Source organism: Papilio xuthus, unplaced genomic scaffold (assembly GCF_000836235.2).
Source record: "Papilio xuthus unplaced genomic scaffold, Pxut_1.1 DF824992.1, whole genome shotgun sequence".
In the NCBI taxonomy this organism is placed as follows: Eukaryota; Metazoa; Arthropoda; class Insecta; order Lepidoptera; family Papilionidae; genus Papilio; species Papilio xuthus.
In genome coordinates this window covers 285,340-312,154 of record NW_013533657.1, presented here as the reverse complement: position 1 = coordinate 312,154, position 26,815 = coordinate 285,340, and the positions used below count along the sequence as shown (strand labels likewise).

The window sequence follows — 26,815 nt, the reverse complement described above, 5'->3', positions numbered from 1 at the left end:
CCGCCTCGCCGTCAGTGACGTCATCCTAGACATGTTGTTTTTGGTATTTCTGACGTCGATACTAATGTAGTGTTGTTTTTTGTTAGGTAACATTTGTATCGAATACTAAACATCTATCTCATACAGTTTTCATGCGCACGGTAAATCGCATATAAACATTTCTAGATGATATTGAACCTTATCAGTGTAATAAAGTTGCATTTAATGTGGTATATGTTTGTAGCCAAAGCAAGAGGTGACCGCACAGGCGCCCATCACACATCCACTGTTCGGGGCGGAGCCTCCGCAGCACGTGCCCCTGCACCCGCAGGGCTACGCCCCCGCGCCCGCCCCTGCCCCCGGATACTATGCCGACCAGCAATATTCTCAGCAGCAGTACGCGCAGCAGACCGTTTACAATCAGCAGGTAAACTTATCCTTAAGATCAGCTAGAAATCATAATTATGGTTAGAAATAACGATAAATTGTTTTCTGTGTGATTGAAATATAATATGTAACATTCGTTCAGGCCGAGCCCGCTCCAGCGCCGGCACCAGCTCCCGCACCTGCGCCTGCGCCTGCGCCGGTGCAGAAGCCGCCGCTGTCGGAGCAGTACGCCGTGCTGCAGACTGTGTTCGACTCGCTGCGGGCTGAGTGCGCGCAGCACGCACCCAACCCGGTCTGTATTAACTACCTACATAATCACCTAGCTCCTCCCTCCCTACTGTTGCTCCAGAACGAATCGCTTATTTTACTCTGTTTGCAGCAAATGAAGAGGAAGCTGGACGACGTACAGAGAAGACTGGAGACGTTGTACGACCTGCTGCGGGAATACAGGGTAGGTATAGACAGACGGACGGACAGAAAGCAAAACGAAATTGAACGACAAAAACGAATTGATCGGCTCTCCTGGCGCAATACCACGACCACACAGAAGACACGTGGTGCTGGTGGACTAATTTTGTTTCCTTTCTATTTCTACTCTTTTTCTTATAACTAAAGGATATTGACGGAGGAGGGGATGCATAGGAACGGGAAATAATTTCTTTCTGTGCATCCCCTCTGCCGCCGATTGAAGGTAGATATAAAAGTGATGTGATGTGATGCGTGCCAGCTGTCGGAGGGCGCGGTGAGGTCGCTGCAGCAGTGCGCGCAGTACGTGCAGACGCGCGAGTTCCCGCACGCGCTGCAGTGCGCCACCGCCCTCGCCTCGGGCGCGGACTTCGCCGCCGCCGCCGCCTTCCTGCCCGGACTCAAGCTGCTGCTGCAGCTCTCGCACCAGCTCCTGCCCCAACTGCATCGATGAGCACCTACTTCTCCTCTATCATTCATTATAATGATGTATAGGTTTAGTTTGATTTTAACAAATGTTAAAATTAATTATAAATTTATTTAATGTTATTTAGTGCCACGTGTATTCACTCGCATATTATTTGTCTGTCTTATCAATGATTTTGAATTTGTTTAATTGCATTCCTTTTAACATTGTAATAAATTTTGTAATACATATTTAACACATATGTATAATATAATATAATGTAACAAGCTCTAAATATCATTAAATAACATGTTAATTAAACATCATTTTAATTATGTTGTAATTCTGTGGATTCATTTTGGAGCGTGATTGATTACTGAAGATTTATTTATGAAATATTATGAATATTTGTTCCGATAATTTTATTAATATGACTTTTGAGATTTATTTGAATTTAAACTATAGTTCATTGTCAGCAGAGAACATCTCGGCGCTAACTTGAGATCGCTTGTTAATTCTGCGTGTAATTGATAAATGTAATATTAATATATAATTAAATGAATATTGTAATTATGTTATTGAAGATATTACTAAATATAGATATATTTTAATGTAATTGAAGTTCTCATTTTCATTTATTATTTTTATTTTTCCTTGTGACCCTTATGTATAAATTGTAAACAGCACAACAACAACAGCAGCGCGGCAGCCAAAACGCATTTATTTCGTTGTTTAAAACCTTTATACTACATAAATTACTTACATTATGTTAGGAAGAAAATCCGACACTACTGGTGTATCGGCGCAACACTGGCCTTATTAAAATATCAACGTTTATGTCCCCTAGCTAATCAATTTAACACTTGAGTATTTAACAAAAACACGTCATTCGTTTCAAATGATTTTAACTAATATTATCTAAAAATTATTTGCAATATAATGTCCATTAACTATTCGTGACTACATCTCGTTCCTCACTTCCCGCGCGATTCTCTTCTTTTTATATTTTTTTTTATGACTAAAAAGGCAAAGGTTCTGGTCAGTATGCCACGTCTTTGGCAGAATGGTAATTCTCAACACCTTATACTATCGAAACTTAAAGATTCTGCATATTTTGTATAATTATAATAATTGTGCTGTTAGAGTACAATATAATGAAATACTCCATTAAAGATCGACAAATATATAAAGTGCAGGCTTTCAGCTTCAGTGCATTTTGTTTCCATTTTACAAAGATTTTAACTTTCATTGCAATCGTAAAGTATAGCATATAATTGTGACAGTCGTTTTAGTGGAAAGCAACGCTCTTATTTTCAGTTGCATATAAATGAAATACTCGAACAAGCCACGAGTCGTTTGACTAATGGCGGAGAGTGGTTTCCGCTCTTTATTGTTTTGACTACGACATAAAATGTTCGATTTTATGTGAACAAAATGTATTATATTGGGTTTGCCTATAAACAATTTAGTGGAGGAAATTTTAAGATCGAAACAATAAATGCAAGTCCTCTTGTTCTTTTCATTTGATATTGGGATTAATTATTTTTACCTGCAATATACAAAACTGTACGGGCTCTTAGGCTGAGTACTTTATAACACTTATATGATGCAAAAGCTAACCCATCTGGTGTTGATAAGCATAAAAATGTAAATGCTAATAAGCGGAGACCGTTGCGACGCGTCGAGCGCCGGGCGACAACGTGCAGTGGGCGGAGTGCGCCTGTCGAGTAATGTCGACGCGTGTCCACTGCACCACATATATCGTCTGACGTTCAAATCTGAGATTCATAATTAATCAATATTAAGTTAGCTCCATTTATGCAAAACTAGCGACAATATAGATGTAATTATTATGTCGTCCATGCTTCTTTCTATATCTATGCCAAATATCAGCGAGATCCGTTTATATTTTCTGAAGATACCTAATAATAAACATTCATCCATCTAAACATTCGGATCTATAACATAAGTAAGAAGTAAGATTAATTAAGACGTGTAAAGAAAATAGTAATTATGGACTTGTTTAGGTTCAATGGGAACGCGTTTTGCGTAGTCACTCCACGCTGCAGATTAGCGGCGTGCAATGAGGTCACGCGGCGCTGTGGCCGCTATTAAAAATAATACTACTTCCGGACTGCAACTGCACTGTATGTTAGTTTGTCGTCATAATTTTGTGAAATTTTATTATCCTAGCTAATCTAGTAGTATACCAGCTAGATTTTTTGACAAATACATCCCCATCTTTTTCTAACTATTTAGAGCTAATTAAAATATATAGACTTTTACAATACTGTGAAACGAATCGCCTTGCATTTCGGGCAGTAAAAAAGTTTACCTTTAATTCTTATTTGTCAAAGAAAACATCTTTAAAAAAAACAAGTAATATACATACATTAGTGTGATGCTTTATTTGAGTCTTAATGTAATGTAAACACCAAGAATTACTGTCAAATATTGTGTTTTCAATTTGAAAAAGTTACCTGTTCTAATATGATTGGATGATATTTCTCTGGCGAGGAGATAAGATTACACGATGTGTGTTTACGTGGTGTCTGTGAAATCTAAAATAATTATAGGTACTAAAAATTCGGCCTGGCTTTGGTCAGGTAGATAATCAAGTTAAAATAGCCTCCATTACTTCTTTAAAAAAATTATTGTTAAACATTATTTGTTTATATTTATTATATTAGCAGCATTAGTAGTATACCAATGATTATAAATTCTCTCTTAGGTTCGCAAAATTTATCGTAAACAGGGAAAGAAGATGATTTTGTTGTCATAAAATTATTCCCAGCCGCTTTTCCATCGGTTTACGATGCTGTTAAATTTGCCGGTCGCTTTACGACTCGAAATGTTTTTAGCTGTATTTAAATAACAGCACGAGCATGTTAATATTCATGGTCGGGATGAATATTTTATAATTTTCTTTTGCAGCAGTACAGCACGGTTTGCACCATCTTCGCCCTAAATTCATTTATTCCAAACATTTTTAATCTATCAGTTATTTATGGTAATACTAGCTGACGCCCGCGCCTTCGTCCGCGCGAAATTAAAAAAAAACTTTATTAGAAGTCTATGTGTTGTTCTCTGGAATTTCTATGTCTTACATCTATGCCAAATTTCGAGATCAGCAGTATTAAATACCTTCTAACAAACATTCATCCATACATCTAAACATCCGCATTTATAATATTAGTAAGATAAGATTGACATGAATAGTTTATAGTACGTAGCTAATAAGCATATTTCTACATGTGACTCATGTGACAAAAATGCACTAAATTTAGGTGCAGTGATGATTCAAATGTTTTAAATTTAGGGTGAATAATTTACTGAAACCCTTCACGAAATATTATAATGATATCACTTTTACGTACTTTCACAATGTAAATAACTAATTTAAGAGACATGTTAAAATAATATTGCATTCAAAAAGTATCACAACTTCATAGATTTATTTAGCTACGTAAAACGTATGCCTCAAGTGAGATGCGCCTTAGGCAAGATGCCGCTTACCAGCAAAAAGGCAAACAAAAAACAAAATTTTCCGCAATGAATCAGAGACGTATCTGTGATGCGGAACAAAAAACCATTAAGCGACGCAAATATATTGCAGTTTGCAAATTGCCCGAAGTTTAATTGATATAAATGGTCTCATGAGCGGCCATCGCTCACACCCGCAACACTGTCACGTTGTCTTTATCAAATATACTGAAACATTAAATTAATTATAATGTATTTAATATATTATCTAGTTAATGACTATTTTAAAGAACATAATTATCAGCCAGCCTTAATAGGAAGGCTATCTGCATAGTATCCTGCGTCAAACGTATTTATAGCGAGACGAGACTTTTTCACGAATTGGCCCGGCTCGTCCGGTGAAATACCACGACCACATAGAAGACAGGCGTGAAGTGGAAGCAATTCCGCGTTTCGTCTGATGAGTGTGCGTCCCGGAGGCCTAATTATGTCCTCTTTCCCTTCCCACCCTTTTTCTTATGGGGAAGGGATGGGAAGTGGAAGTGGACTTTCCGGATGAGAGGATGAATGGAAGGGGAAGATATTTTCTTTCTGTGCATTTCCTCCTCCGTCGATTAAAGGTAGGCAACGCATATGCGATTGCGTATGTCTATGGGCAACGGTCACTTCGTTATTTCAGCGATTTCAGGTGACCGCTCGCTCGTTTGCCACCTTATGATATAAAAAAAAACGATTTCAAAATTTTAAATAATATTTAAAATTCTATTCTTCTGTCTATGTGATATAAAGTCTGTGGCATCCCTTGAACGTTCCACCTGCTATTAAATTTCTTCATTTTTAATTTTTCGTTATTATTTTTAAACGTTTTATGAGGCTGTAACACCGCAACAGTTAACTTTTCACTGAATTAGGTCTGGCGTCGCTTAATGCCGTTTTTAATGTTACGACTTTTTTATAATACTTGTTATGCTGGAATATGTATATTTTGCATGGTTTGTGACTAATGAGTCGGGTGATAACTTTAAGAACCTTAACGTTTACAATAGTTTGAGCACTAATAATGTTTTTCGTAGCTTTGTATCTATATCCAGACTTGTTTATAAGAGTAAGATAAAACTTTATTTGATTTATATTATATCATATTCTTAATTTATATTAACTTTACTAACACAATACTATTCTTAATCATAGAAACGAGTTTTATAAGAAAACAGAAAAGTTGTTATCATCAACTGCTTAGTTATAATTTGTTACTAATTTCTGTTCCTGTTTCAACCTTATCTTGACGTCTTCGTTTGCATTGTGATTGTACTTATATTTTGTGTGTTTGATGTAGATTTTATTATAATTGTTGTCATGGAGATAGGTATTAGTATACCTGTAGCAATCTTTCTGTTCATTTTCATTGGTGTGAATCACGATGCTATTTAGGGTTCCATACCTCGAAAGGAATAAAACGCAAACCTAATAGGATCACTTTGTTTTCCGTCCGTCTGTCTGTCAAGACCCTTTTTAAATTTAACAGCCGATAACAGACTTTTCAAATTATATTTAATATTTTAACTACTCATATTTTATGAATTATATATTTATAAAATACCTAAGTATTTGTCATCTGCGGTGGTGCATGTTTAAAATTGAGAAAATCCAAAGTTTACTTTTAGACAAATGGTTTTAAATCTATTTTCTCATTAATATATGTTTTTTTTAAATATTTTCAACATAATCTAACATTTCGTTGCAGTCGCAAACGGAACAAAGGCCACGAAATTAAACCGCGACACAGCACAACGAGTGTGGCAAAGAATGTGTTTTTTTCTAGCCCTAGGGAATCTAAATCCGAACACGAGGGTTTTATAATGCCTTTGTTCTTTGGTCTGTTTGTCCGTTGATGTATTGCTGTGGTGCTGGGCGGGACAACCACAGCCCTCTTGTTTGTTTATGTGATTTTAGTAGCAAACTAAACATATTTATATGCTGTTAGATACATTTAGTCGCGATTAATAACATTTGAAGACAATAATAATTTGGTTTTAGTTTCGCGAGTGTAACTAACTCTGTCTGCAGCTCAACTGTTATGTAAACATTGACAGATTTATTTTACCAATAGATTATTTGCTAAGATAAAGATAGGACCTTGTTAAAAACTTATTGTATTATGTTTTTTTCATTATTGCTTATAAGTTACTATCCAATTTCAAAATGTTATGAAATAATATTTCATTAACTTCCTAGTGACGTAAGATGATTGCAGCTTTTAACAATTTTATCACCCATGTCGAATGTTCCAGAGAACCAATTGCGTAAAACGATAAAGTTATTAAGTTCCATATCACCAAACAAACAGCGGGCGAGTGCGAATAGATAGCGGACTATCGGCGCGACGCACACCGCAAGCCACCTCGCCAGTCGCAAGCCATGCTGTAAGCCTGGACAATCTCCGGCCTGGCTCATAAAGACGCATTAGAACGATGCATGCATCACTCTGATAGAAAAAATTCTATATTGCAAATGAGTACTTATGTGCCCCCTCCCCCTCCCCCTACCCCATGCATCCCCGCGCCGCACCCCGAGAGCATCCCTCTATCGCCATTAGAACTCTCTTTTATCGCATTAGTCTCTTGTACAAGGAGTGTAAGAAACAAACAAATGGATGTGGTATTTATTTTATTTATATTTGCCAACTATTATTTTATAAGAAATCGTTTTCAGAATCTGCATTCTGCCAACTGATGTGCTCTTTTTATAGAAAATATATTAATTCCTTTTTTTTCAATCTTAGGATTGCGAAGCCGCTATTTGTGATAAGTCCTGTCCAATTTGTTTGATGTTTAGAATAGAGGGTTATGTAAGTGCTTTTAGTTCTAGTTATAGGGAGTAAAATAGATATTTAATTTTGTATTTAACAAGATGATTAATTGAACGTTATCGATTGTAACAAATACAATTACTCGTAAGTTACGTGACAGGGCGCGGGGCTGACCGACTTCGTGCGTCATAACATATCTTTGGAACTTCTTATCTCTCATTTTATTTGTATAAAATTTACGATTAAAGTTACTTATCTGATATAGTGATTAAAGATATTTGTTGTTATATAATTGTGTTTTTTTTTCATTTTCAGTTGAATTATAGTAGGTACTTATTAATTACATTATGTTTCATACTTTGACAATTACCGCTCGTCCTCTCACAAATAATTTTTACTATGTATATCGCATCAGGATGTGGTTTACAAATCATTACAACAAAACATGAAATCAATCTAGCATAAAAATATAAGGGATTATTTCCAGTGGGATGCCGCATCTATAAAAGTTAGTGTTTGCATGTCTGTCTGTGGGCGTGCTGGCGACCGTGACAGATGCGGCGTATCTGTCACGGCGGGCCGAAGACGCTCGCTTATGTATTCTATTATACGCTGGAGTTTTGCCGCTCGCACGGTTTACGATAATACGCAACATATTATATTTACGACGGGAAACGATGCTGCGTTAATCATACAGATAGTTACCGAGACATGGGGGGAGAAGGGGGATGTACTCGCAGAAAAATATTATTTTTATATCACACGACAGAGCATCGCTTGACCACAAAAATTTATTACAGGATACGTTGATGTAAAATGATCAAGTGTGGTGAAGTATGTACGAAGTTATTTCTACACGCAAAACAATGGGTTGGTGGTATAAAATCAGCGCTTTAGCTGAAGTTTACAGAACCAATTTGTAAGCAAAATGTTTTGCTTTTGTGATAAACAAAAGAGGAATTAATAAGATCATGTTAAGAAAAGAAGATGACGATTTGTGCCATAAATTGCGGATTTTAGTATTATTTTTATAACACAAAAGAAACATAGCAGTAACAGTAATCGAATGGATTGCAAAGTTCAGGTACAAATTGGATTAACGTAAGAAAATTGAGTTAAGTCTGTCTTTTATTGTTCTTTTTAAAGACCAATGAAGTAAAAGTTGGGACAGATTTGGTCTCGTTATCGCTAATATGCTTATTAACATCAGTTTTTCCTCGAATTTCTTAATTGGTAAATAGTAAACAAAGCCACGATGGTCAAGATAGTTTTTTTTTTACAAAGAAAAGCCAACAACATGATGTAACATTTAAATTTTCAAAATTTTCTCATTGTATAAAAATAATAACAACGTTGCTAATTACGTTGTATGGCTGCATTTAATGCTGCTAAAACATATTGCCAGCTTAATCTCAACTCTATGACATTGGATGACTCTCAAATAACGAATTTCCCAGTATGACATAATTCAGAAAATCCACAGAATTAATCCCCAGATGTCATCATCACATCATTACCTCGGTTTAAAAATTACAGATAAGAATTTATCTTAACAACTAGTCTTAAAATATGCTATAAAAGACCCCATCATTCAGAATGAGCAAGTAGTTAACAAGTATTCAGTGTACAGTAAAAATGGTTTCAGATTTCCGAAAGAAGAAGTACTTAGATATTTTTGCCCATTTTGATACTGATAGCAATGGAAAGATCGAGAAGAAAGATTTTGAAACGATGGCAGAGACGATAGCAAAGTCGCCGGATGGTACAATCAACGAAGTGAAGCACAAGGAATATCTTAATGCACTCCTAGCAATCTGGAGCGGTTTGCAGCAGGCGGACGCCAACAAGGACGGACATGTCTCTGCCGACGAGTGGGTGGCGCAGTGGGACGCGTACGCTAAGAATCCTGCCGCCCCGCAGGAGTGGCAGAAAGTCTACTGCAAGTTTATCTTCCAACTCCTAGATACGGGCAATGACGGCAGCATAGACAACGAGGAGTTTGTAAAGGCCTACGAATCTTGGGGATTCAAGAAAGATGACGCCGTTAAGACTTTTGGAAAGCTATCTCAAGGAAAGTCGACATTGTCCTGGGCCGAGTTCCAGAAGTTGTGGCAGGAGTACTTTACCAGTGAGGACGCTAACGCACTCGGCAACCTATTGTTTTCATCTCCCTCGCCTTGATTAATCTCAGTTATATTGCGCTTCAGATATCGAATAATTTTGCTTATATTTGTGTATATTTCTGCATTTGTTGTATATTATTGTAACTATTTATGTTCATTAAAGATATATAATAATATGAGTTTTATCTATTTAATCTGCGCTTCAAAATTATAATTTGATTTTGATAAGAGATTGCCCAGTCACTGCTGAGTCAGAAGATTTATAAATTGTCTCCTGAATTATCAGTCAGTGAGCTGGTGAATTGACATTTAGTGCTGACCGAGTGCAGCTGCCTTTCTGCCTTTAGGCTAAACAAGTACAACTGTAATGAAATCTTGAACATGAATAACAATGTTCTAGTTATCTTAAACGTACAAAATTTTATATTTACATTATTACTACACATTATCATTTCTTACGGTCGGTTTCTGAGACCAAAATCTATGTATAAAACATATCATCATCTTTGACAAAATAGACACAACAATATTATTTTTGAAACGAGCATTTTGATCTCGGAAACCCATGCTAAGTCGTGGAAGTATGCGATAATATAGTACATTTTCATACACTCCTGCTTCAGTTTTTTTTTTTATATATTTTCAAGAGACGTTCAGTCCTCCATAGTTCCGGTGGTGCGGCGGAAGTGCCGTCTAGCGGTTAATCCTTGCACTAGCACGTTGGTTCAAAGGCTCTTACAGAGAAATGAGGGACTTATTGATTTTTATAATATAAAGTAATTGTTGACCTGCATTAAATGTTTTGTTTTCCTATGATTTATTTCTTTGAAATTACTACGTTATTAATTATGAGACTTCTGCTTACCTGTTGTTCTTCTGCTTACAATTGTTTGTGTTAATTTCTTTCGTAGTTGTTTATCATATTATATGACTTTACTAGCTGTTGCCCGCGACGCCGTCTGACTGGAATTGAAAAAAGAAATATAATGTTTATAGTATCCAATAATTAGTATCCTACGCGTTGTTCCAGGCTGTAATCTATCTCTGTTCTAAATTTCCTCCAAATCTGTTAAGCGTTTCTGGATTTATGTTATAACAAACATCCATACATTCATCTAAACTTTAGCATATGTAATTAGTAAGATTATGTCAAGTGGCAGCTAGCAACAGGAGTTGTGACTGTAACAAGTGGATGTAAATAAAAGATATAACTGTTCACTGCTCTTGGACATTCATTTGCACTTCACATGTCCATAGATTGTAAACCAACAGACGGTTCACAGTAAAATAACTTATTATATATTTTTTAAGTTGGTAATTACCGTGTTTCATGAACACAGATTAAAGTTGTAAAACAGAACACCGCAAAAAGGTAAGAGAGTTTTAGAGCTTATAGGAATAATATTCCAGGAAAAGAAAAAATAGAAGTACTTGCATTTAAAATGGAGTTCATTTATGATATTGATGAAACATTTTTATAGCTTAACCATAACCGTTTAAGCTTCTTACGTTTAATCTGCAACAAAAATCTTTACGCCAGTTGTGAAAAGTTAATACAATATGAAAATTAATTATTGTACTTGTTAACTACTCTATACTAACATAAGTTTCGCTGCAATGCAGATGGACGGCGAAACGATAACCAACAGACGTCATCTCTGTCTGTCGGCACAGATTTACAAAAGATAAATTGATCGTTATCAACATGAGAAACTAATGAACTCTCTATATAAGCGCCGGAGTCTGCGCACAGAAACAAGTAGTCATCAGCCAGCAGTCACAATGGTGTCCGACTTCAGAAAGAAGAAGCTATTGCATTTGTTCAACAAGTTCTTTGACAGAGATGGCAGTGGCTCTGTAGATAAGAAGGACTTCGAGCAGGCGGCGGAGAACATTTCCAAGTTGAGAGGATGGAAACAGGGCGACGCTAAATACAAGGAGACATTAGATACCTTGCTGAAGGTGTGGGACGGTCTACAAAGTGTAGCGGACGCGAATAAAGACGGCGAGGTGACTGCTGACGAGTGGGTGTCGATGTGGGAGGCGTACGCCAAGAACCCGTCGTCGGCGTACGACTGGCAGAACCAGTACTGCAAGTTTATCTTCCAGTTGGAGGATGCCAGCAATGACGGTGCTATCGACAGCGAGGAGTTCTCCACAGTCTACGCTTCGTTTGGTCTGAACAAGGACGAGGCCGTGGCTGCCTTCCAAAAGATGGCCAAAGGTAAGGCGAATGTCTCCTGGCCCGAATTCCAAGAATTATGGAAAGAGTATTTCGTTACCGAAGACCCGAACGCTCCAGGAAATTTCATCTTCGGCAGATCTAGTTTTTAAATATTGTTGTTGAAACAACACGTTTTCTTCGTGTTAACAAAAAGACTTTAGTTAATTTTATTTAAATCTTAACAGTAGTAAAACTTAAGAATTTGAATTATTCTCATTAATTGTTAACTTAAACGAAATTTTCTGTGTCATTTTTGAATTGTCGATAAATAAAAAGATGTGCTTTTAAAAAATCTAGATGTTTTATTATATCTTTTAAGACTTTTGATGTACCTATCTCTTACTAATACTATAGATAAGAATATTTGGATGGGTGGATGACTCTTCGTTCTCTGAATGAAGGTATCTCCGAAACGGCTGTATAGATTTCGCTGAAAATTTGCATAGATGTAGAACATAGCCTGGTAGAACACATAGGAATCAATTTTTTTTCGCGAACGAGAGCTCGTTTAATGTTGTTAGTCTAATTACATTATAGTCGAATTCTACAATATTCGATTCTAGCCTCCAATTCGATTCAAAATTAAAGAGTATTTTTAAATTGATCTATAATCGGATTTATTTAAATCTATTTAATAAATATTGAATAAATTGTAAACAAAATGTGATTGTGATAATTTCTAGAAAATCATTATCGATGCGAGATTACGCACAGAATAGCTATCCAACAGAGCTGACAGAGATGAACATTTAATAATGTTCATTATTTAAGGGTATTTTTCCTCAGCTTGTGAATACACAAATAACATATATTGTTTGCAAGAACAAGAGATGTCGTAACTTTTAAAGATTAAGACAACTATAATATTAACAATTATTCATGTAATGTACTGATAGTATTATGAAACATTAATTTATACTTACGACGAGTACAAGAAAACTTATTATTAAGAATAATGTAAATGATACTTTCCTTTTTTAACTACTCTGTAAAATAATAAGTTTTCCGCAATGCAGATAGATAACGAATGCAACTTTTTAAAATGATTATTTTGATTAAATTTATCTAACATCAACACTAAAGAGAGTCATATATAAGAAAGACTATGTTTAAATAATTAAACAAATTTACAAGACTTAGCTGATTTACAAAATCAAAATGGTGTCTGACTTTAGAAAAAAGAAGCTGCTATTCCTGCATAGATTCTTTGACAAGGATGCCAGCGGGGCCGTGGAGAAACAAGACTTTGAGCAGGCGGCGGAGAATATTTCCAAGTTGAGAGGATGGAAGCAGGGAGATGCTAAGTACAAGGAGACTTTCGATACACTCCTCAAGGTGTGGAGTGACTTAGAACGTGTTGCAGACGCGGACAAAGACGGGTCTGTCACCGCCGACGAATGGATCGCAATGTGGGACGCCTTCGCTCAGAACCCGTCCTCGGCCCATGCCTGGCAGAGTGAATATTGTAAGTTTATCTTCCGGCTGCAGGATGCAACTGGCGATGGCGGTATTGATACTGAAGAGTTCTCAACGGTTTGCGTTTCATTCGGTAGAAGCAAGGAAGAGGCGGTGTCCGCTTTCCAGAAGATGTCAAAAGGCAAATCAACTGTTTCGTGGACGGAGTTCCAAGAACTCTGGAGGGAGTTCTTCGCGGCCGAAGATCCTAGCGCACCCGGAAACTACATCTTTGGAACGTCGACTTTTTAATCCGTGGAGAGCTCAGTGGAGGCAGACCTTTTTCACCTTTTATGTAGAAAGAAATGCTAGAATCATGAAAATATCGTTATTTATTAGTGTGTATAAAAGCGTATGTATTTAAAATTATTTGTTTATTAATAAATAATATTATTGACACTAACATAATTTCTCATTTAAAAATGGACAACTTTATAAAATAATTACTAAAACATGGATCACGCTGTATGCGTCACTTTACATCGTAATTTTAATAGTTTGGGACCTTTCTTCCTCTTTTCATTCTTCTATATTGATATATATTATACTACTCTTGGGTAAGATATTCTTCTTCTTCTCTGGTGTTGCAGTCCTGTCAAACAAGTCTTTTTCCTAATCACTTAATAAATATTATATCACCTTTAATTATTATGCAACAATTTGCTATAATTCGTTCGTCAAGAATACCAGCACTGCTGATCACTTACGATGTACACTTGCTTTGTATTTAACATTGTGTTTACTTGTTGAAAAATATTTGAAAATATAGAGATTATTGTACAAAATATGCGTCGTCAGTAAAATTAATCTGGAATTATTATTTAACAACATTCATATCTAATCTATTGGGTACTGTGCAACTTGCACCTAAAATCGTCATACAAAAATATTGTACATTGTCAATGCTACAAAAATCAACATATAATTTGTCCATAAAATTCTTAAGAACAGCTAACACCCGTGTCTAAGCTCCGGTGATGGCACTAACTAGATCCTAACACTAATACTGGCTACTAATTAAGTTTTTTTCTAACCCGCGCAGACAGAGTCGCGGGGAAAGCTAGTACTCTATAATACTTAACGTTAGTTAATCACGATGATATTTATAAAATAATCTAAATCTAAATGTCTAGGGTAATTATGGGCTAATCTATCTGGTATATAAGTTGCGACGATTGAACGGGTTAGTAAACATACATCAGAACGCATTCAAAATGGTGTCCGACTTCAGAAGGAAGAAGTTATTGCATATGTACAAGTTCTTGGACAAAGATAACAGCGGCTCAATCGACAAGAAGGACTTCCAGCTTGCCGCTGAAAACGCAGCGAAACAACGAGGATGGAAGGAGGGTGACGCCTTATATAAGGAGTGCTTTGACACTATAGACTTGGTGTGGAATGCCTTACAAAGGGTGGGAGATGCGAACAACGACGGTGAAGTGAGTGCGGACGAGTGGGTCACAATGTGGGACACCATTAGCAAAAGCGCAGCGGACCGCGAGTGGTTGACCCAATATTGCAAGTTCATCTTCAAAATGCAAGACTATAATAACGACGGCTTTATCGACAGTGATGATTATGTAGCTGCAGGAAAAATAACAGGAATCAGCCAGGAAGATCTTTTGGCAGCTTTCCTGAAGCTATCGCAAGGAAAACCAAAAATCTCCTTGACAGACTTCCAAAATTTGTGGGATGAGTATTTCTTAAGTGAAGACCCCAATGCGCCAGGAAACTACATTGCTGGCAAATCTAGTTTTGATTAATTAAACAGTGTTTTTTTTAAACTTTGTACCATTAACTTATAAATGTATTTTTCTTGTGAAAAACGGACGAAACCTGGACGTGAAAATTGCAGTAATGTGTAAGTTCATAAATTGTTTGCCTGAAAGAAAATTCTGTTACATGTTTTACATTTTGTATTTAATACAACTTTTAAATAATTATTACCTGTTTAATTTAAAATAATCCTAAATATTTAACCTGACCGATAATAAATTAAAAACGTAATAAGTGTGTCCCTTCTTTCTACGTCTAATCTTGGTATATTTTGGCTAAAACTTTGATGCTTATTTTTTAGGCTTTTAATTTAATATTAAATATGAGATTCAAAGTTTCTAAAAATTTCACCCTCAAGGTTGCTAAATAGCAATTGGAAATAGTTGGATGCAAGTTTGTTTAGAAATATGTAAGGTTTATGTAAATGTTTTGGCTTAATTTAAATAATTAGCCTTAAATATAAAATTATAATGCTACCGTAAACAGTACTTCTTTGTTTGGGTCAATAAAAGTCACAAATATATTATATATATATGGTTCAAAAAATCCGGTCCGGAGTCCCGGAGGCCTAATTTAGTCCTCTTTCCCTTCCCATCTTTTTTTTTTTATAAGGAAAGGATGGGAAGTGGAAGGGGACTTTCCGGATGAGAGGATGCATGGAAAGGGAAGATATTTTCTTTCTGTGCATCCTCTCCTCCGTCGATTTATGGTAGGCAACGCATATGCAATTGCGTATGCCTATGGGCAACGGTCACTTCGCTATTTCAGTGATTTCAGGTGGCCGCTCGCTCGTTTGCCACCTTGTGATATAAAAAAAAATCAAAATAAATGTTTTTTCTTTGTAATGTACTTAGTATTGTTGACACAGGAAGATTGCTAAAAGATAAGATGTCATAATCGCTATCATTTGATTTAGGTTTTCAATATTGTATTACAAAATACATATTACATTTTTGTTAATCATAATGACATTAAAAACAGTTATCTATATTTCATAGGTAAAAATCACAGTATATAAAAGACGACGTCTGTTCATTTCGCGTTACGTACAAAAACAATCACAAATCACATTCAAAATGGTGTCCGACTTCAGAAGGAAAAAGTTGTTGTTCATGTTTAAGTTCTTGGACAAAGACGGCAGCGGCTCCATCGATAAGAAGGACTTCGAGCTGGCAGCGGAAAATGCGGCGAAACAGCGAGGATGGAAAGAGGGAGATGCCTTATATAAGGAGTGCTTTGACACCATCGACATGGTGTGGGATGCCTTGCAAAAGGTGGGAGACTCGAACAGTGATGGTCAAGTGAGTGCGGACGAATGGGTCACAATGTGGGACACAGTCAGCAAGAGCAAAGCAGATCAAGACTGGTTTGACAAATACTGCAAATTCATCTTCAAAATGCAAGACTTGAACGGCGATGGATTTATCGACGTCGATGATTTTGTAAATGGCAGCACAAAATCTGGTAACACCAAGGAAAATGCTTTAGAAGCGTTCCAGAAACTAGCGCAAGGCAAGTCACAAATCTCCTTGACAGACTTCCAAAAATTGTGGAATGAGTATTTCACAACTGAAGATCCTAATGCGCCAGGAAACTTCATCACCGGTAGGCCTAGCTTGGATTAGTGATATTTTTTGTTCGTTTGTATAACTGTTTGTATTGTAATAACATATGAAAGTATTTATTATTAAATGTGATACGCCTCGTGCCTTTTAAATATGCAGTTAAATGCATTTTCATATTTTTATAGCGTGTTTGTAAACATGTTTTTGAAGTTGTAATTAATTACAAATTTTAAAATTAAAAAAACAAGTTCATTATTACCAAACCTCCTCCTTAACCAACAAAAAACATGGAATTATGTTTTCTACACAATATCATGATATAGTCAAATTAAGTAAGAATTAAATAAATTAGCAGCTCTTGGTGTGCAAATATAAATTGATTTTGCACCACACACAGTAGAGTGAGTAGAGTAATATATTAAAAACCGCACCTTACCTTACCTTAAAAGTTAAACAATTTGGCTTTAATTCAAACATTGCTCCTAATTACCTTTTAGTATGTTTTTATTGGAATAAATTATGGAATCAGGATAATCATAATATCCAATAACTATTATATTATAAAGGAACAAAAAAAAATTAATCATCTTTGGAGTAATGCTATAAACTCTTTCAGTCTCAAGATAATGCAAATATTACAGTAAAGAATGTAACGGAAATATAAGATTTTAAGCAAATTATTAATAGAGATATTACGGATACTATAGAACGAAGATATACCATTATTGATGTCTGTCTCATGAAATATAATATAAACTTATTACTTATAAATAAAAATACATATTAAACACAAAGGTGCTCCTAAACCAATTGACATATGTGGATGAAACGTTGGTACGTTTTGAGAATATCAGCGAAGATAATTTTTTTTAAAATCTTAAAAATGAATAAATTGTTTTTCGTTTGCAATGAAGCTTTTTGATTGCAAAGTAATAACTACTTTTTTAATTATTTTGATTGACTATTTTCATCATACAATGCCAGCATGATATATTATTACAAGATCTGTATTTAAAACTAAAATTAATTTAGCTAGTCTGATAGTTTTTAGCATTATGTGAAAATATTTAAACATAAGCAAATTTCATCTTGGGCGGTATTAGTGAAGTTAAAAAAACCTGGCGATCGAATGGACCTACGTGTTAGAACCAGTGGAGTCAAAGAATAATACGATAACATAAAAAGTTTTTTTTATTTAGTAATCATCAGTATTTCACAAAGAAAGTTTTTGTTTTACCCATATTTAGGAGAAAAATTTCATTCGGTTTAGAATATTTTATTTAAAAATTTTAGCATAGGTGTCTTTACTGTAATTTTTTTTTCACAAACATTTAAAGCGCCATCTATTAGTGACATCTGTTATTTCTAGGTATATTGTTATCGATTTATTAATTAATATCTTGGTGTATTTTTATTAAATGTCTATAGATGTCAATGTTTCAATATTGTATTCTTAAATCTTATTCATACATCTAAAAATACTTGTACCCTATTGACATCGCTGATATCTCAGAGTTTTTGGGCTTTTTCATTTTCGGGCCCTTTTTTTAAGCCCAACGGCGGTAAATGAAATTTTCTTATCTTTAGTAAACAGGTTTTACAGAACCATACTTATACGTATTTGTCACTTAAATGTATGTGTACTTTCACTTTGGGCATTGTTTCTAGAAAATAAATTCCTAATTTTACTTGTACATTAATATGGGCCTCATTTCAATAGCAACAAGCTGATTAGATTACGTACTGATAATGGCTATCGTTAAATCGAATTAAGTGTAATAATCGTATGTAATTAAAAATAAACCAACTCACTATATAAAAGACATCCAAATATTTGAACAAACATACAGACTAGTAATCGCATTGAAAATGGTGTCTGACTTCAGGAGGAAAAAGTTAATGTACATGTTCAAGGTGTTAGACAAAGATGGCAACGGCACTATAGAAAAGAAGGACTTTGAAATGTCTTGTTGCTTTGGAGCATGTCGAGCACACGCGGCAAAACAAAGAGAATTGAAAAAGGGTGATGCCACGTATGATGAATGCTTTGACATAGTGTGGGATGCCTTGCAAAAGGTAGGAGACTCCAACAGCGATGGTCAAGTGAGTGCGGAAGAATGGGTGACAATGTGGGACACTGTCAGCAAGAATGCAGCAGATCAAGACTGGTTGGACAAATACTGCAAATTCGTCTTCAAGATGCAGGACTTGAACGGCGATGGTTTTATCGACAGCGACGACTTTGTAGCAGCGAACATAAAATCAGGCGCCAGTAAAAAAGACGCCTTTGCTGCTTTCCAGAAGCTTTCTCAGGGCAAGTCAAAGATCTCTTTGACTGAATTCCAAGAATTGTGGTATGATTTTTTTATATCAGAAGATCCCAATGCTCCAGGAAATTTTATCATTGGCAGGCCTAGCTTTGAATAAATTTCTGTAATTGAAAAGGCCAAGTGCAATAGAATTTGGAATCAACCTTAATAATTTTGTAATTTTTACATATGTGTTGTTTTTTATGTACCTTGTATTTATTTCAATTTAATAAAAGCTTATTTGCCAGCAATTTATTGTTGTTACTTTAAAAAGTTGGTTTAGTTAAAACCTAAGATATAAATCGTAAGCCTATCATTTTTCAAGTTTTGTAAAATTTTAAGTATTAGATATATTAGATTTAAAAGACCGTGTTGGCAACAGCACACACGTCGGGACGTGATGCCGCGACTCAGTACTAGTGTTGCAGTTCATCAACGCTTTATCTTTATGCTTTATTTTTCTTTTAGAATGCACTAAATTTGTTGGATTCTTTATTACCTTTTTTGGACATAATCTAATAAAACACGATTTCAAAATGAAATTCGGTCATGATCCTGTTATTCTTTCCTAAATTTTTTGAGGTTAAAATTAGTTAAGCCGAGTATATTTAGCCTCCGTACATCACGCGCTGTACAGAAAACAACTATTGATTCGATAGCTAATAGTGTGCGTTGCTTTGAACCATTGAACACATTTTTCTTTTATCACGGCTGGTGAATTGCCTTGGCAATTGGTCTCGTTAGTAACGATTACGATATTCAAATCATTCTTCATAGATATTGAATTGGCCGATTAAGAAACGAGCTATAAATTATTTATACCATCTTTATCTCCTGATTTCAAATTATACCACGTTCGCCACAATTAGTCACACACGGCCTTTAGTAGATATCAACTGTGAATGTTTAGTGAACATAAAAATGGTGTCAGAATTTAGAAAACAGAAACTTCTGCATCTCTTTAACATTTTCTTTGACATAGATGCAAGTGGAAGCATCGAAAGGAATGATTTTGTATTAGCTGCCGAAAATATCTGCAAATTACGAGGTTGGAAATCAGGTGATGATAAATATAAGGAAACTTTGGAGTCTCTGATCAAAATATGGGAAGGTTTACAAACCGCCGCTGATGCTGATAAAGATGGAAAGGTAACTGCTGATGAATGGGTGGCGATGTGGGAGACTTATGCCAGAAATCCTAATTCTGGTGCGGACTGGCAGCTGGCATACTGCAAATTCATGTTCCAACTAGAAGACGCCGGTTGTGACGGTGCTATTGACAGTGAAGAGTTTTCAGCAGTCTACGAATCATTCGGTCTTCTAAGGGAAGACAGTGTAGCCGCTTTTGATGTGATGTCGAAAGGTAAACCAAAAGTTACTTGGCAAGAATTTCAAGAATTGTGGATACAATATTTCACATCTGATAATCCTAATGATCCTGGTAACTTTATATTTGGTGCGGCGACGTTTTAAATAGTTTTTAGTGAAATTATTAATTTTAAAGCTGGACGTTAATATATGAATAGAATTTTTTTCATATATTTGTCTTACACTGTGTGAGTTATCATTTGTATGTGATGTTATTATTATAACAAAACATTTTGTAAATTATGATAATTAACGCGTAATTATAAAATGTTTAATTTATAATTGTTTTATAATAATTGACTTACTATTTAATTTTATATTTGGGTGTGTATAATTATTACTTTTAGTATCACGTCACGTACAAACTGATAATCATAAAAATACGCGATAAAGTGATAAAGTACTGAATAAAGACACGTATAGAATACCGTACGTATTAATAAAAGTATTGATTATTTGGCTATTTAATATAATTATATACATATACTAGCGGACCCGACAGACGTTGTCATGTTTACACGTCTTTAATTCGAATGTTATTTAAAATTTGACACTGCGATGGTAGCGCCGTCTGTCTGATCCAATGTAAAACATTCCAAAATCAACAACTACTAATAAATTAAAAATTAATAAAAAAAACATTGTCCAGCGGAGAAAATTGTGAATCTAAACCATTCCCAGATCCCCTTGAACACACACAAAAAATTTGATCAAAATCGGTCCAGTCGTTTGAGAGAAGTTCAGTGACATACACACTCACAGAAGAATTATATACATAAAGATTGACGTTCTGTTTATCTTGTAAAGTGACTCTAATTTATGGAAATGTGAAGTTTTTTTTTTAATTTAACGAAATATCTCAATGTTTTTCTCGTTTTAATAAAATACTGAACTTCATAGAAACAATTGAAAAACAAAAGAATTGATCCATTGATGTAAAAATACAATTTTTTAATGCGATGGCAGAGTTTATGCAAGATGTAAACATCGTGTTATGATGTTTGGCGCTGCATTGCAGTCTGCTTGTACTCATAGTAATGTAATTAGGGGCTCGGTGCCGGGACGGAACCTCACCGCTGTACAGGTATACGCCATCTATCGCTTTCAACTGACAAATATTAATACTGAGTTATATCGATTAAGTTGAAATATGTGAAATGACGATAAATATTGGTAAAGTACCGTAACACTCATGCTGCATGGCCACAGGTATTTGCCACTTAAAAAAAGTTAAAAAAAACTATTGTAATTTAGCGTAGGGAAAAAAGAGTACAGAACAAGAGTCTATAGATGTCGTTTATTTAAAAAAATTTAAAATACTTGTTATTATAGCTTTCGAAGTTTAAAATATTATTACAATAGTTGAAGCTGAAACACTTTACTTAGTTAATATATACGATCAGTGCAAACAATCTCTCAGTATTGTCTTTCGTTAGCTTATTCTATATTTATTTTTAGCATGATCTTAGAGTATTTCCAAGCTGTGCAGCAAATTAGGGGAATTCCATTATTTTTAAATACATTTTGAGCAGCAGTGCAGCAAGTATTAGCACATTGCAAAACACTGTTAGTGTTATGATTATTGTTTTCGTTCATAGTGTATGAAATTAAAATCTAAATTTAATATACTACTTGTCCCAAATGCATTGCAGTATGAAACACAAAAAGAAAACGTTATTTTACGAAATAAGCCTAATGTGAAAATTACAAAAGTCTTCTCTGTGTAAAAACTTAAATGAGAAACATTCAAACAGAATTTTTTTTAAAACCGTTTTTATCCTGTAAATGTAAACTGCGTGAAATCTGCAAAACAAAAGAAGTCAAGAAAGATCCCCGTTAAGATTATGGATGGAGGTCGCAAATAAAAAATGATTTGGGTCCGCGCGGCGCACGAGTGGACACTTTTGTTGGAATACAACGAGTGCTAATTACCAAGTGAATTACTGCTTGGAACCCAGAGTCGAGACCGGAAGAGGGGACAAGGCGTAAGTCGCTGACGGCAGCGATGCTATTATTAAATTAGATAAGTTTGGTTATTTGATATTTTAAATAAATAAAATGGCGTTTGAAATATTTAGAAAAAACTAAAACGATAATTTATATCTACTACTAAACCTTGTCCAAAGAATTAAGAAGAAAGTTATAAGATGATGATCTTTCAGTGGGCAGCAAAATTTTGTTGCGTTGAACTGACATCTGTTGAAATATTCTTGAGATTTATAGGTTTCATTCATTGAGGGCATAACTAGTGGTGATAATAAAAATCTTATAATATCAGTTTAAGCAGATCATCCAGTAGACTCATGGCGTGCGCCGCACACCGGACCCGGCCGAGCCCGAGGGTTACCTGGAGAGCGATATTTATTACCACATTATTGCGCGTAATCGTTGTTAAATCTCCCCTTTTTATTTTATCATCTCCGCTAAATTTATTTCGTAAAGAGTTGCTCTGGTGAACATAAGAACGCTTTGTATTCTAAATGTTTGGAATGACTTTAATTTTGCTTCTTTTTTAATTAAATATTCTATTAAAATAACTTGAAGTTTATACTATTCCGGTTTTATTTTATTTAACCTTAAAAGCGCCTACTAAAATATTTATTATATTTTCTTGAGTAATAACTTGCTCAGTTCCCACAAATCAATAATAAAATTTTGATACAATTTTCTTGTTAAAAGATAAATAAGCCCCGTCTGCTGGTGCGTCTTGCTAAGTAACATTTGCAGCGGAGCACTGGACAGTTCCGTCACGGGCGCACGGCTCTCGATTACTTGCAGCACAAGCCTATGTACTCGGTGTAACTTCATATAAGAAAATCAAGGAAGGTAACGGAATACATTTGAGATTATATCAAAATCAGCTGTTACAATCTTCAGCTAAGACTGATATGGCCTTTAAATTGATAAGGACATTTTATATAAGATTGTGCATAATATACTTAAGGTCATAAATAAATCTAGACTATACTGGATAAACATCTACTCTAGAAATTTTATCAACTTTAAATTAACTTTCAACTATCAACGTTGCTCATAACTTATAACACATTATAACATAATTAGTTATAGCTCATAACTTATAACAATTCTGCCACCTCTATATTTTCTAGCTCGTTGTTCCTACAGGCAATCGGGCCCTGTCTCGCTGTCCGTCGGAAGATCGCGGCTAAATTGTAGCGGTCACGCCTGTCCGACACACCGCACTTTGAAAGAAAACTCGTTTTAAAACGAAATTAAGTGAATGTGAGATGAAAAATAATCCTTGAATTTATATTTTAAAGGAAGTGTATGGGAAAATTGTCTATAGTATGATATTCATATTACGGAAGAAAAGGTGCTTCAAGTCCGAGCCAAATCAATCTGTGTTTTCCTACCTATCTGTGCTTACCCCTCAGGTTACGCGCATGTGTTAAATTGTAGTATATTGATAAAAAAAACTTATTTTGGAAATACTCGTATAATAAATTATTTAGTTGAAACTAAGTTTACAGTGTACGTTAACGTACACAGTCAAAAAGAGTGCATTTGTGTTGCCTCGCCGCGGGGTATACGCTGTAAGGTCCCGCTTTTGTGTCGTAAACCAACAAGTAAGTAGTTGTTTGGTTTAATCTGCTGATTGCTTCACTCTGAACACCGCCACTTTACAAAATGTGCACTGCTTCGTCGAATGACCCTTATTCATACTATATACTACTTGTTTGATTCATAGAAAAGTAAATATACATCTAAGTATTATATTACGCATATAAATTTTTTCTCGAAAACCACTGATAAGACATGTAGTTTTTATATGTCTGTTTTTGTAATATTATAATATGTTAAAATTCAAATTTATTGTAATAAAATGCACTTGACTATAAATACGGCCGCTATTCGCTTCTTTATCCAGGTATTCGATTCGGTACACAATACAAACCGAACGTTGAATGAGATGCACTTTGCCGAATGGCTTTAAACGGCAGCCAGATTCTTCAGGTGGCTTTTTAAAATCAAACGCCACTCACAATCGACATTTTGTAAGCCAATTTTTGATCGTATTTTCTACGTTGAAAGGGATAAAGTAGAATGGCCGTGTTTTTTCTGAAATATTTGGAAGAGTATATGCAAGGTGACATCCTGTATTGTCACATCATCATCATCATCAGCTCACTATAGGTCCCCACCGAAGGGCTCGGAGCCTACCCTAAGTTAAGGGTGATTAGGCCATAGTCAACCACGCTGGCCAAGTGCGGGTTGGTTGACTTCACACGTATCTTTGAATTACTTCTCAGATATGTGCAGGTTGCATCACGATGTTTTCCTTCACCGTAAGAGCGTCGGATAAATGTACATATGTAAATCGAAAATCGAAAAACACATTGGTACATGGCGGGATTCGAACCCAGGATCTGCAGATTGCAAGTCAAGTGCTTGACCACTGAGCCACCGACGCTCCCCATTTGTCCCATTGTCGCATATCATGGGGAATACTTTTAAACATTTAGACAATTGGCGAAAGTAATTTAGTTTCAAAGTAGTTTATAGCTTGAACAAAATACTCGTATCTACATTACTGTATTGTTCGCAATCAATATTTATAAACAAACTTTGAATAGAAATATGCTCAATTAAATGGTATATTTCATATAATTTTACGAGCAACAACATAACAACAATACGCTTTATGACACGGTTATTTCATTCTCATCTTATCTGTAACATTATTTTGCTGTTTATTATTTTACATTTGAATTGAATACATTTATAAATGTGATGGTTTCAATGATTAAGCTTTTGGTAAGATAGTTTTAATGATGAGTAATAAAATTTATTACTACTAAGTCTACAAATACGAGTATATGTTTGTTTCTGAAACAAAAATACCTTTATAAAACATATCGACGTGACATTATCGTTGACAAAACTGAGATAACGATATGTTTTAAACGAGTATTTTGATCTCTCCAGAAAAGTATAACATAATATTTGTTATATGTGTGACAAAAACTACGCTGTTTTCGTGGCCACAAATTATGATGCACTCTATGAATATTATGATCGACGGTGAAACGTGTCCTAGCCCCCGGGACCGGCCGACACTAGGCGCGCCCCGCGGTATCACGCTCATAATTTTGACACGACGTCTGTCCATCTGTCTGTCTGTCTCTGTAACCCGATCGTTTGAGGGTCGTGTTAATCTTTAATACAATTTTACATTATTGATTTACACTTTTTGTATGGTGCATCAAGAGTATAGTAGTTACATAATTGTTTTCCAGTAATCTAGTCTATCAGAATCAAGTTAGACTTTATATTTACTAGAATCACAAACAAACAAAAGACAATTAATCTTTGCTACTCAAGAATATTTAGCACGAAGTTGTTATACGAATTTTAAAATTTATTACACGTACTGGTGATGACTTTAATGGATTTATTCATCGTCCGTACTGACGGGTGTTGACGGACGGTCAGAGGAGGGGGTACAATGACGTCGGATTTATGTCCTTGTGGCGATGACGTCAATAGCAGTACGGCTCTGTTGCAGCGCTCGCTTTACGATGATGGCTCGCCTTTATATGACCATTGTCTCTTATGATGTATGCAAATAAAACTCTACAAATAGCAAATAAGGATTGCATGTGACTATAATAAAATGTTTTTACTTGCTGAACAATACAAACTCGACTCGACTCGACAAAATTATCCAAGCGTTGTAAGTAGTTTAATTAAGTTACTATAAGATTTGGTAATAAAGACGAGATAGTAAGGACAATCTTAAAAATTTGTTCTCTATCTGTCCTGTTGAAAGCCAATTATGTTGACCACATTTTGCTGTCTCATTTATTTTCAATGTTCTTCTTTCTTTAGTTTTATTATACTTACCTATTATCAGCGATTTCACAGTTCAGTAAGTATGGTAGAAGTGCGCTTTGAGATCAGACCGGTAATTGGTGGAGCGCAGTCTTTGACGCGGCGCCGCGGCGAGATCAAAGGCGTCTGATTACGACCCGCTTACTGCTTGTAAGTTTAGACCGATTTACTTTATCAAACCTTAGTTTAGTGGAACTTTCATTGATATTGTAAAAGACAAATAAAATTAACAGCACTATTGATACACATGAAGGGAAACTGCTGTTGTTTCATATAGTTCTAACTATGTACGTCTCTATCATGAGAATGCCTCATAGAGCTTAGCTTATATGCCAGGGTTGCCTAGTTATAATCAAGCTGTTTTAACTCCAGCCTGCTCTTCTTCATCTCAGAAGCTTTTCCCAAAAAAAGGTTGCAAGCTAGTTATGCTACGTATTAAAAATATCCAATGAAATTGATGTTAAAAATATCGTATCTTAATAAAGTTTTATTTTCCATTTTTTGTATAAGACATGGTTTGAAAATTAAAGTGTGTTCAGCTTTTGAAATTTCTGCAGCGGAACAGGAAATTAAAGGGTACGGGTATATTTTAATGCAATGGGTTTAGCTGTAG

At 35.2% G+C, this 26,815-nt stretch overlaps 8 protein-coding genes across 8 annotated transcripts in view; all 8 read left to right on the top strand.

Moving 5' to 3' along the window:
• Sec31 (COPII coat complex component secretory 31) overlaps nucleotides 1-1,492 on the top strand; it is an 8,439-nt gene extending 6,947 nt beyond the window's left edge. Inside the window, exons 21-24 of the mRNA XM_013324217.1 lie at nucleotides 224-406; nucleotides 509-658; nucleotides 746-817; nucleotides 1,094-1,492. Coding sequence (XP_013179671.1) covers nucleotides 224-406; nucleotides 509-658; nucleotides 746-817; nucleotides 1,094-1,285 — 597 coding nt within the window. The 3' untranslated portion in view covers nucleotides 1,286-1,492. The remainder of the gene's footprint in view (nucleotides 1-223; nucleotides 407-508; nucleotides 659-745; nucleotides 818-1,093) is intronic.
• A 7,628-nt stretch (nucleotides 1,493-9,120) lies between these two features.
• LOC106126593 (calexcitin-2-like) lies at nucleotides 9,121-9,828 on the top strand. Its single transcript, XM_013324316.1, has one exon. It carries the CDS (start codon nucleotides 9,165-9,167, stop codon nucleotides 9,708-9,710), a length of 546 nt encoding a protein of 181 aa, XP_013179770.1. The 5' UTR covers nucleotides 9,121-9,164; the 3' UTR covers nucleotides 9,711-9,828.
• Nucleotides 9,829-11,367: 1,539 nt separating this feature from the next.
• LOC106126600 (calexcitin-2-like) lies at nucleotides 11,368-12,168 on the top strand. Its single transcript, XM_013324326.1, has one exon. The coding sequence runs from the start codon at nucleotides 11,369-11,371 to the stop codon at nucleotides 11,984-11,986; it is 618 nt and encodes a 205-aa protein (XP_013179780.1). The 5' UTR covers nucleotide 11,368; the 3' UTR covers nucleotides 11,987-12,168.
• A 799-nt stretch (nucleotides 12,169-12,967) lies between these two features.
• On the top strand, nucleotides 12,968-13,734 carry LOC106126910 (sarcoplasmic calcium-binding proteins I, III, and IV-like). The gene has a single exon (XM_013324824.1). The coding sequence runs from the start codon at nucleotides 13,035-13,037 to the stop codon at nucleotides 13,581-13,583; it is 549 nt and encodes a 182-aa protein (XP_013180278.1). The 5' UTR covers nucleotides 12,968-13,034; the 3' UTR covers nucleotides 13,584-13,734.
• A 777-nt stretch (nucleotides 13,735-14,511) lies between these two features.
• LOC106126909 (calexcitin-2-like) lies at nucleotides 14,512-15,274 on the top strand. The gene has a single exon (XM_013324823.1). It carries the CDS (start codon nucleotides 14,546-14,548, stop codon nucleotides 15,092-15,094), a length of 549 nt encoding a protein of 182 aa, XP_013180277.1. The 5' UTR covers nucleotides 14,512-14,545; the 3' UTR covers nucleotides 15,095-15,274.
• Nucleotides 15,275-16,135: 861 nt separating this feature from the next.
• Nucleotides 16,136-16,892, top strand: LOC106126607 (calexcitin-2-like). Its single transcript, XM_013324338.1, has one exon. It carries the CDS (start codon nucleotides 16,184-16,186, stop codon nucleotides 16,730-16,732), a length of 549 nt encoding a protein of 182 aa, XP_013179792.1. The 5' UTR covers nucleotides 16,136-16,183; the 3' UTR covers nucleotides 16,733-16,892.
• Nucleotides 16,893-18,541: 1,649 nt separating this feature from the next.
• On the top strand, nucleotides 18,542-19,099 carry LOC106126506 (calexcitin-2-like). The gene has a single exon (XM_013324216.1). It carries the CDS (start codon nucleotides 18,542-18,544, stop codon nucleotides 19,097-19,099), a length of 558 nt encoding a protein of 185 aa, XP_013179670.1.
• A 567-nt stretch (nucleotides 19,100-19,666) lies between these two features.
• LOC106126632 (calexcitin-2-like) lies at nucleotides 19,667-20,850 on the top strand. The gene has a single exon (XM_013324378.1). It carries the CDS (start codon nucleotides 19,903-19,905, stop codon nucleotides 20,452-20,454), a length of 552 nt encoding a protein of 183 aa, XP_013179832.1. The 5' UTR covers nucleotides 19,667-19,902; the 3' UTR covers nucleotides 20,455-20,850.
• The last annotated feature ends 5,965 nt before the right edge of the window (nucleotides 20,851-26,815 follow it).